Here is a 17535-nt window from a genome sequence, read left to right as displayed (position 1 = left end):
AAAGTCACTATTTGGACTACAACCCCAAAAAATGCATACCACATGGACCATTTTTGCAATTTTGTCAAAATAATAATATAAAAATTAACTTCAAAATTAGCCGACGAAGTCTAAACGAAAGTTGTAGAGCATAAATTTACCTACACGTGCATATAAAGAACGTCAGAAACGGAGCCCGTATGCGAAAGTTATGGATTTTAGAAGATTTTGGCTCAAAAACCGAGAAATAAGTGGATAATATCAGAAATTTTCACATGGTCAGCACTCAGCCACGTTCGCATGCGAGCTAACCCGTGTCCTCCCCCGTGTCCTTCTCTGATTGTTCTGAAGCGAGGTCCACTACGCATCCGACACGCCTTTCAACGTCCTAGGCGACGTCTAGGACGCCTCCTAAGACGTCTCACATCTGGCTGCCACCGAGCTACTTCGCTGCTGACTTCCCCCTTCGCGTGTCCGAGCCTTACACCTCCACCTACCTCCCTCGCATGCGCTCCATCTGGAGCCCCTCGCTGACACCGCCTCTTCTCGGCCGACTTCAGATCTCACCCCTATAAAAGGGAGGCTGCGAACTAGCCCGGGTATTTTCAAGAATTTGGCATTTTTGGCCCCTTTTCAATATTTTCACTATTTTAAATTGCCCCGAAGCCCCGGTAACATTTTTAAAGCCCGGGATACGCCACGAAGTTCCCGGAGAGCCCGAGAAATTATTCTTTTCGGTTTGAAGTTCTACTCTTGCAAGGCCTATTTTTCAATGTATTTCCCGGTTTTCAACGACGAAAGCTATTTATCGAGCTGAAGTGCTACTCAAATTACTATTTTAACCCCTATTATTTTAAGGTGATTTCAATATATAGGAACAATTGTATGTTATGTATTATATGTGTTATGTGCTTTTTAGTGTTATTATTCCGGGTTATTTTCCCGTGTTATTTTATTCGCTATTTTTAATAGCAAAGTTATACCTTTGTCCATGTGATCAGTGAAAGGACTTAGATTCATGGTGGTACTGGTATGTAGTCTCTGGCCATGTAAAACATGTCTCGTAAGAGAATGACTTCTATTCTATGGCATTGGCAGAAGGTTAGATAGGACTGATATGCAGCCTCTGACCATGTAGAGCATGACTCCGTAAGATAATGACCTCTATTCTATGGTATTGGCAAATGGTTAGACAGGGCTATAAGCCTGAAATCTACCAAAATGTTAATCGGAAATTATATGTCTTTTGTGCCATTTGGGCCAAAGCTTTATTGATGCATATCAAGTATTGAAATCATTATGTCTTATTGATCGTAAATCTTTGAACCAAATTCTTGAGTTGATACTGAAAGCCTGACATATGATACGCATATGCTATTGTCGTTCTTGTTCCCTATTGCTTCTGTCATATTGGTATATATAAGGCATAAGATTATATTATATCTATTTATTGAATTCACAAAGCGTTATCGATTATCCCTCTCAATGTTGAACAATTGCAGGTGATGAGTATACAATATAGTTTTATATTGCTGAAAGATTTAGAATAGTTAATACTATTTCTCTGTATTTTAATGTTCATGTATGTATATGAATAGTAGATTCCTGGGTAGATATGTAATGTAATAAAACTTAGTCGGTTTGTATCCAATCTTTTGTAATCACTTTATCAATATAAAATATTGTTTTATAAATATTCATGTAGCATGTTTTGAGTAAGTAACTTAAGAGTAATGTTGGAATAGTATGAAAGTTTGGTCTTTCAGAAATACGAAAGTTGGGGTCTTTCAAATGACAAGACAACTCCTTGATTCTCAAGGGCCATTGACAAAGAAAAATCCAAGGGATGTCAAGGAGTTAGTTGAAGAATTCGCAAGACACTCTCGTGAGTACCACAACCCAAGACAAGATGGAGCAAAAGGCAGTAGGGGTGCACATTCTGAAGAGATGGTTGCTATGATGGCGATGCTCAATACTATGGATCGGAGATTGACCCAAATGGACCAATCAATTCATGCAATAAGAGTTGGATGTGAGAAATGCAGTGGGCCACACTTAACGAAGGATTTCCATTTGGATGATTATGGGAACAAGAAGGATCAAGTTTGCTACTCGAGTGGGGACAGGTATGATGAAGACTGGAGGAAACCAAGGAAGGAGTGGCTGCCTTATGATGAATACAAGAAGCAGAAGGAGGAGAAATTCAAGCAGACAGGCAGAGGCTTCTACCAAAAAGAGCAACTACCAGCTGAGAAGAAAGCTGATTTGGAGACTATGTTGGTTCGTTTCATGGAAGCTTCAGATAAGAGACATGATGATATTGATGCAGTGTTGGGTTGCATATTTGTTTAATATTGCGTCATTGGGCTCGTTTAATTGTTCAATTATTTTGTACTCCGGTTTGGGCCTGTCCAACCGTGAGCCTGTTAGGTTTACTATATAACAATATGCTTGCATGCATATTAGGTTAACGATCTAGAATACAAGATAGAGAATGACGATAGCTTTGATTATCTTCATCGTTCCTGTAAACCTTTTAATCCTCTACAGTTGTAGTTCTTCATCGAGCTCTTCTGAGGATTGTTTTATAATCATTCGACACGTTTGATTCATTCTTGAATTGTTTATTGTTTTCGTGTTCTTGCTGTTTAATCTTTATTTTACTTGTTTGAGATCTAATCGATCTTCAAGATTAAGTTTTAATCTCATCAATTGGTATCAGAGCAGGAGGCTGTGTAATCGATACACTTCTTTTCTGTGAAAAAGGTTTCAATTAGGGTTTTCCGCAATTACTGATATTTATTGAGCCGTCATCTCATTATTGACGTATCTTGATATTTATTGTTTTGCCCTAATCTGATTTATTACAAGTCTGATCTTTAAACAGGTTATTCGATCATTATGGACGAGTCACAATCGAATCCCATCAATATTTCGAACATCATTGGATCTACCACGAAAATTCCCATCCTGTACACCCATGATTATGAAGTCTGGGCACATCACTTTGAAGATTATGTTATAGGATCTGAGGATAATGGATACCTCATCTAGGAAGCAATCATTAATGGACCGTTTTCTCATTCTGCAACTTCAAGGATTATTAAAACTCAAAAGGAGTATAATGATCTTCTGAAAGATGTTAAAGATATTGCGCAAGATGAAAAGGATAAATTTTAGTGCAATATCAAGGCGTTAAGATTGATCAGATTCGCCCTTCAGTCCGACACTTTCAGGCTGGTAAGTTCATGCACGACGGCAAAAGAAATATGGGACAGGTTACGTGAACTGTACTCTACAGACGAAGATCTAGAACACTCCATTCAAACATTACTCTTGTCTGAGTTTGGTGAATTTAGGCAAGGAACTGAAGAAACCGTGACCCAAACGTTCGATCGCTTCAATCATCTTCTTAGCAAGATGATCAAACATGACATCGAAAGAAAGCTTATTGAGCAGAAGGTTACGTTCTTAAATGGTCTAAGATCAGAGTGGAGGGCAGTCGTGTCCACAGTTAAAGCCCACGAGCAATTTAAATCATATTCCTTGGCAAAACTGGTGGGCATTCTCAAATCTCAGGAGAAGATTGTGTTGCAGGAAAAGAATATGGTTTCAAGCCTAGGTTCGTTAGCCCTCTTGTCCAAAAGTAAAGTTGTAATGGAGGACGAAGACCTCAACTTGGAGGATTATGATCTCACGTCTGAAGATTATGCTATGATGGTATCTAACCCCAAGAGGTTCATCAAGAAGAGATTCCCCAACAACAAAAACCGAAACTGGCAGGGGAGTTATAGCTCAGAAAAGGTTAAAGACGAACCGAAGGTTGAAGAGTCTAAGAAGGAACCGAAGGCAGAAGGTGATTCTGGAGTAAGCTGCTACTATTGTGGGGGAAAGAACCACTATGCAAAGGATTGTGTCCTCAAAAAGATGGCTGAAAAGGATGAGGAAAAGGATGAAGAAGCTTTGTTGCAGAAAAAGCTTGATGAAATAAGGAAGAAGAAATCTACCGCTAACCCTTCTATGAACGCTCTAATTGTGCAGGGTTCGGTTGCTGATGACGAGTTCGGTGGCGTGGAGGTTTGGTCAACCGATTCTGAAGACGATGAAGTGAGGAAGCCCTCTCATGGAAAGGCTTGTGTGGCAAAAGAGGAAAACAGTGGAGGAAGATGCTTGATGGTGTCTGACGTATCTCAGATGAGGGGATACAACACTGATGGTGGAAGCAATGAACCGAAGGAGCAGCAGGATATGTGCTTTACAGCCAAACCGCTCAGCGTGCAGTTCAACGAGCTCGATGAACTCATTAAGAAGGTACAATCGGTGTTTGTTTCATTTAAAGTCCCATAATGCTCATATGAAAAAGAACTAAAAAGCGTTAATTCAAGAATTTCTCATCTTGATAGTAGTTTAACTCAAACTCGAGTCACCAATTCTAACCTAACTGATCAATTAAGCAGGGTGTCTTCGAAGAGTGAGGAACGGCGCATGTGGATCGAATTGAAGGAGTCAGAATTAGTCAAAATAAAAGATGAAAACATTTATTTGCAAAGAGACAATTTAAAGCTTTTGAAACAGCGAAATGTTTTCTGTTTGATTGCTAAACGTCTTTACACTAATATTACTCAGCTTCACTTGGATTGTGAAATAGGACAAAAGATTCATCGCATGATTTTGCCCTTCCTTGAGTTTAAGGAGGATGAAATTGATGCTGAAGCTTACAATTGTGAGAGTGTGATATCATCTGATGACGTCAATCCGACCTATATGTATGGACTGGACAAAATAGAATCTTTCATTAAATCCAAGGACCATAAGGACATGCTTAAAAACCTTTTGGATGAAAATGATAAACTGAAACTGAGAACCGAAACCATACAAAAATTTGATTCTTTAAACGCCAACTTGAGCTCAGAAAATAAAATTGATGTTGAAAATGCATCTGAGCTTAATGAGGACGATAATGTGAGTGAAATTTCTGTAGAGGACACGGTTGACTGCTCAGAATTTGTAAAAAGCGAACCCGAAAACCACAAGAATCTAATTTCAGAAAATTCAGTAGAGTTCGCTCGTTTGTCCCAACAAAAGTCCCCGATTCTTGCAGAGAAGGCCGTAGTATATCAAAAGGTTAGAACCACTCCAAATCAGGTATACAAGGTCACAGGCGTAACCGAACATCAGACTGCTGAACTCACAGCTATTGTAAACGAAGACAATGCTGATGGCTGCGATGAGTTCTTCTGGTCAGCTCCAATCGATAATGCTGATGAAACAGTGGGTTTGTCTGAAAGGACCTCATGGAAAAGCAAAGGGAGATACGTACCAGAACCCTTGAATAAACCTGATAACTTCGATGTGCCAAGCACAAGCGGTACGAAAGACATTCCTCAAGAAAAAGGAATTCCAGCAAAAGAAGTCACAACTTCAAGTGAAACTTCCTCAGTTCAGAGTGAACCAGCCATAGAAAAACCGAAACCGAAAGCTAATATCCATCATCAACCGAAGCAGATGAGAAATCAGAAATGTCAAAGGAATCAGAGATACAGGAAGAATCTCTCTGAAAGAAAACAGTTCTGGCAATCCCAGAATGCATATTTCTCTCATCAAGACAAGAACCTAAAGTCTGAGAAAAATCCTATCGAATCGCAAGAGAGACACAACAACCGAAAGCAGAGGTTCGGTTCAGAGAAAAATATCAACCGAAAGCAGAGGTTCGGTTCAGAAAATGATTTCAACTGAAAGTAAAGGTTCGGTTCAGAGAAGGAAACCAACCGAAAGCAAAGGTTCGGTTCTGAAATCAAAAGAGATCAAAACTCTAAGGTCAGTCCCACAAATGATCAAAAGCAAAAGGGTCACCTAGAGTCTCCAGCCAAGAAGTCATCTCAATCTAAGCCCTCTCAATCTCACTCATCTACTTCTTCTAATTCTTCCAATTATTCTCCACCTCATTCTGAATTCCATTCTGTTCCTTCTCGAAAATCTCAATCTTCAGCTGAACAAAAAGGGAAACAGAAGGTTTTGGTGTCTAAATCTGAGTCTAAACCGAACGCACCTAATCCTAATAAAATCAAAGTTTTTACCATCAAAAGGAAAGATGAAACAACACTAATAAAACGAACATATCTTGTTGACATCTCTCTTACTATTCCTGTTCCTGTGAAAGGCTCACGAGGACCCAAGAAACTTTGGGTTCCTAAATCTGCTTAATTTTGCAGGTTATTAGTGACGAGCAGTTTGACGAAGAATGGTACATTGATAGTGGCTGCTCACGTCACATGACAGGGAGGAAAAAAGAACTAAGGGAATACAGGTCTCTTTCAAATGGTGGAAATGTCAAGTTCGGGAACAACTCCTTCGGCACCATAAAAGGATATGGAATGATTACTAACGGTGATTTCACGATAAGGAAGGTTGCATACGTGGAAGGGCTACAACACAACCTCATCAGTGTATCTCAGCTTGTTGGAGGTACCGGTCTCAAAGTCTCGTTCGATGATGAGGGTTCTGAAATAATTGAGAAGAAGACGAAAAGAATCATTCTCAAATCTGAACGCAAAGGTGAAATGTTTCCTCTAAACCTCAAACCCATCAAAGGAAACCCAGCTATCTGCTTGTTATCAAAAGCGCAATCTGACGAAAGCTGGCTGTGGCACCGAAGGCTCTCTCATCTTAACTTTAAGGACATCAACAAACTTGTCACTGGAGGTCACGTTCGAGGTCTTCCACTACTCAAGTTCGATAGAGACCATCTGTGTGCTGCATGTGAAATGGGGAAGCAGAGTTGTCAAAGTCACCCATCTATAATAAACACTAAAGTTGTTGAACCACTTGAATTACTTCATATTGATTTGTGTGGTCCTTCATCTATCGAAAGCATCGGTGGTAGCAAGTATATTCTTGTTATTGTTGATGACTTTTCGCGTTTTACATGGGTGTTCTTTCTGAAGCTTAAATATGAAGCGACTCTTAAGCTAAAGGTGTTCATCAAGCAAATTGAAGTATAGCTGAAAAAGGTCGTTCGCAACATCAGGAGCGACAATGGTCTGGAATTCAAAAATAGAGAATTCGAAGAATTCCTGGCGGAAAAGGGAATTAGTCACAACTTCTCAGCTCCCTACACTCCTCAATAAAACGGGATTGTCGAAAGACGAAACCGATCTTTGTGTGAAGCCGCCCGAACCATGCTAAGTTTCGCTTCCTTACCTCTTTATTTTTGGGCTGATGCTATTTCTGCTACTTGTTTTACACAAAACAGGTCATATCTCAACAAGCGATTCTCGCTCACTCCTTATGAGATTCTCAACAACAGGAAGCCCAATGTGAAGTTTTTCCATGTGTTCGGTTCTAGGTGTTTCATTTTCAATTCCAAAGAACACCGAAACAAGTTCGATGTCAAAGCCGACGAAGGGATACTTCTGGGATATTCTCTCACTTCTAAGGCGTACAGGGTTTTAAACAAGCGTTCAAAGAAAATTGAAGAGACTTACTACGTAACCTTCGATGATAGCTATGTCAAAAGGCTAAAGGCCAGTGAAAACACTGCAGGGGAAATCTTTCCTCTAACTGGCCAAGTTACGGTCTCGATCGCTAATCTATACGAGAAGTTTCTGGAGCTATTCGATGAACCAGAGAAAGCCACTCTCTTAGAAGCAGGCGCAACAGATAATAAAGTAGATCACATGAGGCAAATTGTCGAAGAAGCTGCAAGGAGAATAAATGAAGGAGGATCAATCTCTGACGAACCTCCATCACCCAATGCTTCTGTCGAGGGGGAGAATCCACCAGCATCATCCCTGCCAAGCTCACAAGTGGAGGGGGAGCCAAGCACTTTGCCAACCGAAAGCACTTCACCAACTGAAAGTGCCACACCATCCGAAGGTGCATCAACGTCTGAAAGCTCCACACCTCAAGAAACCTCTGAAGCTCAAAACATTCCTGAAAGCTCATCTATCGAGGGGGAGCATGCTGACATGTCTTACGGCTATGAAAGCCTGTCCGAACCAGAAGAAATGATAAACGCTGAATTGGATCCAACCTTTGATCCAAACTACCCTCCTCTCACCAAATGGACCAGGGATCATCCTATTTCTCAAGTTGTTGGTGATGTATCTGAAAAAGTTCTGACTCGATCACAACTCAAGGCGAAACAGACTTCCTTGTTTTCTAAAGTCGAATTTTGCATATTTAACTCATTCGTATCAAAAGTTGAACCGAAGACAGTTAACATTGCTCTTGATCACTCCGATTGGGTTCAAGCAATGCAAGACGAACTGAACGAATTTGAAAGGAACAAAGTCTGGCGCCTCATTCCAACTCCTCCAGGAGCCTCGGTTGTTGGTCTCAAATGGGTCTTTAGGAACAAAATGGACAAGGAAGGAAACGTCATAAGGAACAAAGCTCGTCTAGTAGTCAAAGGATATTGTCAAGAGGAAGGGATTGATTATAAAGAGACTTTCGCTCCTGTAGCTAGCCTTGAATCCGTCAGAATATTCCTTGCCTATGCTGCCCATAAAAACTTTGAAGTTTTCCAAATGGACGTAAAGTGTGCATTTCTTAATGGAGAACTCGAAGAAACAGTGTATGTGGAGCAACCTCCTGGGTTCGTGAACAAAAAATATCCAAATCATTGCTACATTCTGGATAAAGCTGTATACGGATTGAAACAAGCTCCAAGAGCCTGGTATGAAACGCTAACTAAATTCTTAAAGATGTCTAAATTCAAACAAGGTTCGGTTGACCCAACCTTCTTTCGCAAAAAGGAAGGTAACCACCTTATGATCGTTCAAATTTATGTCGATGATATCATCTTTGGCTCAACGAATCCCAGCCTAACAGCTGAATTCAGAAAGCTGATGGAGACTAAATTTGAAATGAGCTCAATGGGTCTTATTAACTTTTTCCTTTGTTTAAATATTAGACAGGGACCCGAAGGCATCTTTATCAATCAGGAAGCTTACACGAAGACTCTCCTAGCAAAGTTTGGTATGATGGGAGACTCCAAAGTCAAAGTCCCAATGGCATTCGGCACCAAGCTCACCCCATCCCTGGACAAACCGGCTGTTGATATTACGCTTTATCGACAAATGATAGGCTCACTAATGTATCTCACTGCTAGCAGGCCTGACATTATGTTTTCTGTGTGTTACTGTGCTCGATTTCAGGCAAACCCACGCGAACCTCACATGCTTGCAGTGAAGAACATTCTACGCTATCTCAAGCGAACCACCTCTCTAGGTCTATGGTATCCTTCCAACTCAGGCTTCTTCGTTCAAGCCTATTCAGATGCGGACCTTGGAGGTTGTGGACTCGACAGAAAAAGCACAACTGGTGGCTGCCAATTCCTTGACGGGAAGTTGGTTAGCTGGCAGTCAAAGAAACAAACGTGTGTGTCTTTGTCCACTGCAGAAGCTGAATACATTGCAGCTGCATCCTGCACCTCTCAAGTGATTTGGATCCAAAGTCAACTCAGAGACTATGGACTCAATATGAAAAAGATCCCACTATATTGCGACTCTGAAAGTGCAATTAGGATTTGTCATAACCCAGTGCAACACTCCAAAACCAAACACATAGCACTGAGGTATCACTTTATCAAAGATCATGTGGAAGATGGAAATGTTGAAGTACACTTTGTTAGAACCACTGATCAACTGGCTGATGTCTTTACCAAAGCTCTTCTCGAAACCTCATTCAACAAAATTCTATAAGGGCTAGGTATGATGGAATCAGAATCAGTACCACAAACTACCTCTCGATCTCAAACGTAAGAAGCGAAATTGACCGAACGTTCGGGTTCGGTCGCATCACCTGCACTCGCTCATCATTTCAAAGGTAGTTTTCTTGGTTGTAAATTTCTTGTACAAAGTTTTTTATCTATTCGTCTAAAGCATTACCTACTTGAATGTCAAAATTCCTTGGTTTCTAAAAATTTTTCAAAACCGAAACCTACCGAAGGTTCGGGTTCGGTTTTTCAAAATTTTTCAAAACCGAAACCAACCGAACGCTCGGGTTCGGTTTTTCAAAATTTTTCAAAACCGAAACCAACCGAACGCTCGGGTTCGGTTTTCCAAAATTTTTCAAAACCGAAACCAACTGAACGCTCGGGTTCGGTTTTTCAAAATTTTTCAAAACCAAAACCAACCGAACGCTCGGGTTCGGTTTTCCAATATTTTTCAAAACCGAAACCAACCGAACGCTCGGGTTCGGTTTTTCAGATTTTTTCTCAACCAACACCAACCGAACGTTCGGGTTCGGTTACCAAATTTTCCAAAGTTTTTTTTTTTTTTTTAATCTTTCTAAATCTTATTTTTTTCTTGCTTGTTTTTTATTTTAATTTTTTTTATATATCAAAAACTCCAAAAAAAAAAATTTATTTTATTTGTGTGTTCGTTCGTCTATGGGGATAAAAATTGCTGGATTAGTTAAGTGTCCCTAGAAGCATGCTGTTGTATGTGTCCCAAGCCTCATAAGATTTTGAATAATAGCCTTAATGACCTGGTATAAACAAACCTTGTCTTCCCAATTAGGCTACCACATTTATTCTAATCGTGAGCTACCTCACTCTCTTCTCATATGGGATAAGAGTTTTCTGCTTGGCCCTTATTTTTTTGCAGCTGAGGTACTTTACTTTCTTACACCATCTCCATTACCTTTCTCCATTACATTCGTTTCATCAACGTAACCCTTGAGACTCTCAGAAATTACCACTGAGGTTTATGGTTACACAACAACTGTGTTTATGATATTAGGTTCGTGCCACTACGAGCTGAGTGAAACCCAAAATTCAACACCAAATCTAAATTGACGGTGAACAATTAATTTGCTCAAGTTTTCACCAAAGAATTGACGGATGTACCTTGATGAAATCTCAAAATTTATTTTGTATGATTCCTATGAAATTGTTAAACCCCATAACATTTCTTCCCTTGGAATCTAGTTTTATTTTTTGTGTTGAGTTTTCATATTTTCCAAGCCACTTTAAAATTAATTCCTACCTACTTGTTCAACAGACTACACCGGTCTCACAAGTACTTTGTTCACTTTCTTTCTTATTTCAAGATTAGAATTGTTGCATCAAAGCGAAAGCCACCCTTACGTAGCTTAATTAAAAGAAGCCTTTCAACATTTCTTAATAAGTGTTTGATCGTCATTCAACGGGAAACCATATCAACACTTTAAGGTCTCTCTTGACCTTGAAGGAAGAGATTCGTGCCCGGGATCATTTGTTTCGTGTCATTATTGACATCACATTTATTCCTAAAAAGAGTTGCTTTATTTCTTTTCTTTTTACACTCTTAGCACGAAAATCTTTGATTTTCCAAAATTCTGGTACTAATTATTACAGGCTATTTTACTGAATTGGAGGTTATTTACAAGTTGTGGTCAAAAATAATCCACGTGGGAGACTTATTCAAAAGATGCCATTCAAAAGATAAGATGAAGGGTTGCTGACTCAGGCGGGAGATAAACGGATTGAATTTCAAACGGCGGTAAAAAGGGACGCATGCAAATTTGAAACGCCCATTCTTTAACTGACACTGTGGACGCGTGTGCGAATTTGAAGCGATTCCAATCTGGCACATAAAGGCGCGTGTGGATTTGAAACGGTTTCTTCAGAAATGGCGCTTGTTGGGCGGCGTGTTACAAGGAATCTGACATTCTCTCTCATGGTGATCATCGCATACCTTAACTGTCACACATCTGTCATTCCGGAAAAACCTTTCGTATTTCGATAGAAGATTTGAACGGATTTTTCTCTCTCCTTACACCCACTATAAAAGGCAGTCTCCTCTCCCATTTACCTCTTTACTGCATCTGAATTCCCAAGAGAGCAAAAATTCCCTTAAACCCTTACTGTTCATCTTCTTCTTTCCAACTTCAACAATGGCAGAATCATCGTCAGTTCACGCTACTTCCCACATCCTTCCCATTCGCCCTCAACAGTGTTTGGTGATCGATTTAACCCCTCAGGCGTACGATTCCTACATGTTCCCGATTATTGAGTGCCTGAAGTACTCGCCGATCGCTCCTGCACTTTCTAAGGTTGAATCTGTGCCTATGGAGCTCCTCTCGCAGGTGTATGCGACTGCACATTACGATAAAGCAGTCGATAGGGTTTTCTTCGAGGTTTCTGATCACAAGACCTCGATTTCAAAGCAACGATTTGGCGTATTGCTAGGGTTTGCTGCTGACCCTTCCAGGGTTAATCCGGAGACGATTCCGATTGGCCATATCTACAGTATGTTTTACAACATGGGGTACACGGAGGTGCTCACCTCCGTCGCGAAATTTAAAAAGTCTTGCTTGCCGCCACAGTGGAACGGTCTGTTCACTGTTCTTTTTAAAGGTTTATCTGAACGGAGCTCAGGATCCGATGGCTCTAGTCGACTCTTCCTGTCGATCATGTATGGTGTCTACAACGGGATCAACGTCGATTATGGGTTGGTTCTCTAGCAACAACTCATCCAAAGCCTCTCTTCTTCTTCACGACATTCTGAGGTGTCGTATGCTAGGTTTTGGGCTCTCATCACAAAATGGGCGATGGATAAATTTGATACCACGAAGATTATCGTCTCAGATGCATCAAAGTTCTCATTCATTGGCTCTATTCCGGAGACCATGTACGGCGATGTTCCATCTGACAGCCGGATCATCCGGACTATTAAGGAGTTCAAACAGTCTGGATCGAGGGAGCTCACACAGGAGATGCTCAAGTCTATACATGATGCCGATAAGCCTGTTTCAAGAGGCAAAAAGGCAGAAAAAGGAAAGCAAGTGGCGAAAGGGGCTAAAGGCCCTTCTCCCAAAAAGAGGAAGGCTACTAAACCTACTCAGTCCCCGCAGCAGAAGAGGCGAAAGACAAAACCAAAGCGAAAGCTCATTATCGCTTCCTCTTCCGACGAGTCGGAGGGTGAGAGTTCGGATTCGGACGGCTCTCAAAGAGGCAACACCCCTCCAAGAGGCAACACCCCACCCAGATCACCTACTCCTGACATGGAAATCCATACCTCACCAATCCCCTCTCCTACCCAAACAATTCCCACTTCCATTCCCACCATAATCCCCACTACCAACATTCCTAAAACCTCTTTCCCTATACCACCACCCATTTTCACTGATGCAACAACTGCTACTGCAAAGGTTCCAACCAACGTATTTGATACGGGGGTTCATACCGATGCAACCGAACCACCACCAGTAACCGAACCCATACACACAACCGAAACCCAACAACCACCCGAACCTACTCCCACTCAAACACAAACCGAACCTACCCCTCCTCAAACTCAACCTGAACCCACTCACACCACTACACCACCAGCTTCACCACCACCTCCATCTCCCGGTCGTGCCTCTGACGGAGATAACCCTTTCCTTGGCGGGGAGAACATGCAATTTGATTCGGTCTATTTCAGTCCGTTTCAGGTCCAAAGCGACGATGATGAGGAAGCTCCAGTAACGAAGAAACATCTTAAGGAGCTGCATGAGAAGGTTGACCTGCTTATTGCTTCATCCTCCAACTCTCAATCCTCTCTCTCTGAAGCTACTCTTCATAAGATCGTTGATGCCTTTTCCCAGGCTCAGCAAGCTTCAGTCGCTTCAGCCACTGCCGCCATTGACGCCTCGACGAAAGCATGTGAGGCTGCGACCGAAAAAGTCGATAAACTATTCTCTGACGCTTCTTCCCTGTTAAAGTCCTTACAGGAGAGCGCCGATGCCACAAAGACAACGTTGGAACCAATCGTTCAACAATTGGCCACGTTCGTCTCCACGGAGTTGAAGTCGTTCGCTACCCTTCGCCAATCAATTAGTGACGACAACTTGGCCCTTCGTGCCTCCATTGACGAGCGCCTCTCTAAACTCCAAGAGGATCTCGCTGCAGAAAACTCGTTGATGGACGCCCTTGCAAGCAAAACCACCGCCCTCAAGGTCAAGAGTGCTCAGCTTTCCAACTCTCAGCAACAACTTGACGCTCTTCGATCCGAACGGGAGGTCATCAAGACATGTGTTTCGGATGTACACTCTGCCATATCCAACATCCTGGAAGCACACGATCCGATTCTCAACCACTCTGTGAGGCGAACCCTTGCAGAAAAACTTGCTCCTGCCCTGGACCTGCTTAGTAAATTAGAAGGGCTACCTAGTTTCGTGTCCACTCCGAAACAAGGGGGAGAAGTGAAGTCCGGATCGAAACCACCTCCTTCCTCAAAAGCTGCTCACATAACCAAACCTCCTCCTACTGGTCAAACTTCGGGTTCGAGTGTGAAGGATAAAGGGAAAAAGATAGTTGAGGAAGAAGATGAAGATGATAAAGAAACCATTGCTGACTTGCTGAAACGCAAAAATAGTCGCAATGTTGATAATGACAACATTCGTGTGGCGCGAGAAGCTGAAGAAGCTGAATGCAGACAAAAAGAAGCCCACGATCTCCTCGAGAGCAGGAAGACTCTTTTCCCTGCTTGGACTCGAGAGAGAATGATTAAGGAGGCTATCGATACTCCGAGCATCCTTTGGCTCGAACCGGTGATCTCCTTCGACTGCTACAACTCTGTCGACTCGCAGTTCGACATGCCCTTAACCCGAAAGGCGTTTATCTTCCACGCCTTCTCCAACATTTTTGAAGTCCCTCATCCTAATCCTGAGGTTGATCGGGAGTTAATCGATTTCTATCTGAAGGCTGCTCAACCACAGTACCAAACATGGAGCGCTCAAAAGATCGTTAATGTTCGGGTTTTGAAGCCTTATTCTGAGGGGAGATTCATCAACGTTCGGTTCAGAGTGATTCGAGGGTCTGCAAAAACCGAACATCTTATATCCTTAGCAAATCTACCGAACCTCAACCCCCATGACTGGATTGTTCTGCATAACATCCTCTTGATGAATGAAGCTGAATATGGTCCGATTATAGACCATCTCAAAAGGATGTTAGTATGCTATATCATGGAGGTCGCCTTGATGGATCAGGAGGTAGCCACTGTCTTCAAGAAGAAACCGAAGATATCTCCTGTTGGCTCAGCCAGTGATCTGAACCAGATGAAGATGGGCAAGATTGACCCGAGGCGTAATTCGGTCATGTTCACTAGAGCAGAAGGACAGAAATGTCTCTTTGCCTTAGCGGATAAACATCTTTATACCAATGCTTGTCTTGAGCATGTGTTGGGGATCATCCATCGGTGTAAAGAGAATGCAGCAGATGATATCAAATACTTCAACGATATGATTCAATGATATATCCGATTCAGACAGACGATCCTTGCTCTTATCTCTCGTCTGTTTCAGACTGTAAAGAAGAAGGTTCCTGCTGCTGCTGGCCCAAGTAAGAAGTGAAGATCTCGCTCCAATTGACGCAAAGGGGGAGATTGTTGGGTTGCAGATTTGTTTAATATTGCGTCATTGGGCTCGTTTAATTGTTCAATTATTTTGTACTCCGGTTTGGGCCTGTCCAACCGTGAGCCTGTTAGGTTTACTATATAACAATATGCTTGCATGCATATTAGGTTAACGATCTAGAATACAAGATAGAGAATTACGATAGCTTTGATTATCTTCATCGTTCCTGTAAACCTTTTAATCCTCTATAGTTGTAGTTCTTCATCGAGCTCTTCTGAGGATTGTTTTATAATCATTCGACACGTTTGATTCATTCTTGAATTGTTTATTGTTTTCGTGTTCTTGCTGTTTAATCTTTATTTTACCTGTTTGAGATCTAATCGATCTTCAAGATTAAGTTTTAATCTCATCATGCAGCATTGAAGGATCAAAGAACAATGATGAAAGAACAACAAACTTTGATGAAAAATCATCAAGCCATGATGATTGACCAGCAAACATCATTGAAAAACCAGCAAGCCTCCATCAATAACCTTGAAGCTCAACTTGGCCAATTTACAACTTTGGTAAATAAGAAGCTATTTCCCCAACATCCTAAAAAGAAGACTCAATCCCATGTCATGGTGATTGATACTGAAGAAGAGGCGATCTCTGATTTCTTAGAAGCCCTAGAAGTGGAGCCAAAGCCATCTGAACCGAAGCCAAAGAAGTCAAAGCTCGAAAATGAAAAAGCTACTAAAATACCCAGTTCACGTCGTGAGCCCGAAATGCTCATGTCGTGGGCTTGGTCTGAACAGAAAATTTATGTATCTATTCCAGCTTATCAACCACCTTTGCCATTCCCGTCTCGAGCACATCTCAGTCCACTAGAAAGGGAACATCTGGAGTTTATTCAACAAATAAAGGGTATTCCTTTTAATACCCCTTTTATCGAGTCACTTTCGAAAATTCCAGAATACGCGAAGTTCCTACAAGATCTAATAGACACTCGTCAATAATTGAAGAAGAATTCCAAAATAATTCTTAGTGAGAAAAGCTCCAGAGTTGTATTAGGAGAGATGCCAAAGAAGATGGGAGATCCTGGACGCCTCACTCTTCCATGTGAGTTTGGAAATAATCTGAAGACATATGCTTTAGCCGATTCTGGGGCTATCACAAATTTGATGCCTTATTCCTTCTATCAAAAGTTAAATATTCAGAAGATGAAGGCTACAAAGATCACTATTCACATGGCTAATCGTTCAGTGACACACCCAAGAGGGATTGTGGAAGACATCCTGGTTAAAATTGGGAAATTCGTTTTCCCAATTGACTTTGTGGTAATGGATATGAAAGAGGATGCTAATGTCCCAATCATTCTTGGTCGCCCTCTACTTAATACTGCTAGAGCTCTAGTTGATATTCATGAATCCAAGCTTACATTGAGGGTTTGTGATGATGAGGAGACCTTTGGAGTACAACATGGATTTCAAGGAAATAACGTTTAAGGTGAAGTGTTCAGTATGGATAATGATAATGAACTTGAAGAATTGGAGAAGCTCATGGAGGAAGAAATCAATATAACTCATCAAGTCAAACGCACCAAGCCAAGAGCATCTGTTCCACTAGTCTTTGAGGTGTTTGCTTACAAAACATCGACATCTTTGGTAAGTGAGAAGAGTGATGAGATATCAAGTGATGAAGACGAGGTTACATCAAAGGTGACAAGTCCAGTGGTAAAGGAAGAGAAGGGTACTATGGAGTTGAAGGATGAAGAGAAGTTAGAGACTAAAGGGATCAAACGCAAGCTCGATAGAGACGAGGTCAAAGCTAAAAAGGAAAATTCAAAAAAGGTGTACATTCGGCGAGTCCAAGCTTACAAGAGGCGTTTCAAGGAGCAAAAGATCCAGGTGGTGGAGACCTCAAACAACTCAACGTAGGAGGCACGAAGTTCAACTCAAGACTCCTAAAAAAGAAGCGCTTCTCGAGAGGCAACCCGAGTTCGATTTGCATTTTCTTTTCTTTTTGCGTTTTTAGTTTAGGGAAATGATCAATTCGTCATCTAATAATCGTTGAATTGGTAAAAAAAATTAGTTGTGGGGTACTTTGGAGTTTAGTGGTAAACAATTAAAATAAACTAAAGTAATTAACTTAATTAATTTTTGGGTTCAGACTATGTTCACGTCGTTGGCAGCCGCTTCACGACGTTGGTTATAATGAATTACGGGGATTAGATCGTTTAGCCTAGTG

General features: G+C 41.4%; 1 protein-coding gene across 1 annotated transcript; it reads left to right on the top strand.

Moving 5' to 3' along the window:
• The first annotated feature begins 16364 nt into the window (after positions 1-16364).
• Positions 16365-16793, top strand: LOC145064803 (uncharacterized). The gene has a single exon (XM_079012172.1). It carries the CDS (start codon positions 16365-16367, stop codon positions 16791-16793), a length of 429 nt encoding a protein of 142 aa, XP_078868298.1.
• Positions 16794-17535: the final 742 nt, after the last annotated feature.

The sequence above is a fragment of the Lactuca serriola genome, chromosome 1, assembly GCF_051521515.1.
Source record: "Lactuca serriola cultivar US96UC23 chromosome 1, Lser_US96UC23_V15, whole genome shotgun sequence".
NCBI classification, from domain to species: Eukaryota; Viridiplantae; Streptophyta; class Magnoliopsida; order Asterales; family Asteraceae; genus Lactuca; species Lactuca serriola.
This window is presented reverse-complemented; position numbering and strand designations above follow the sequence as displayed.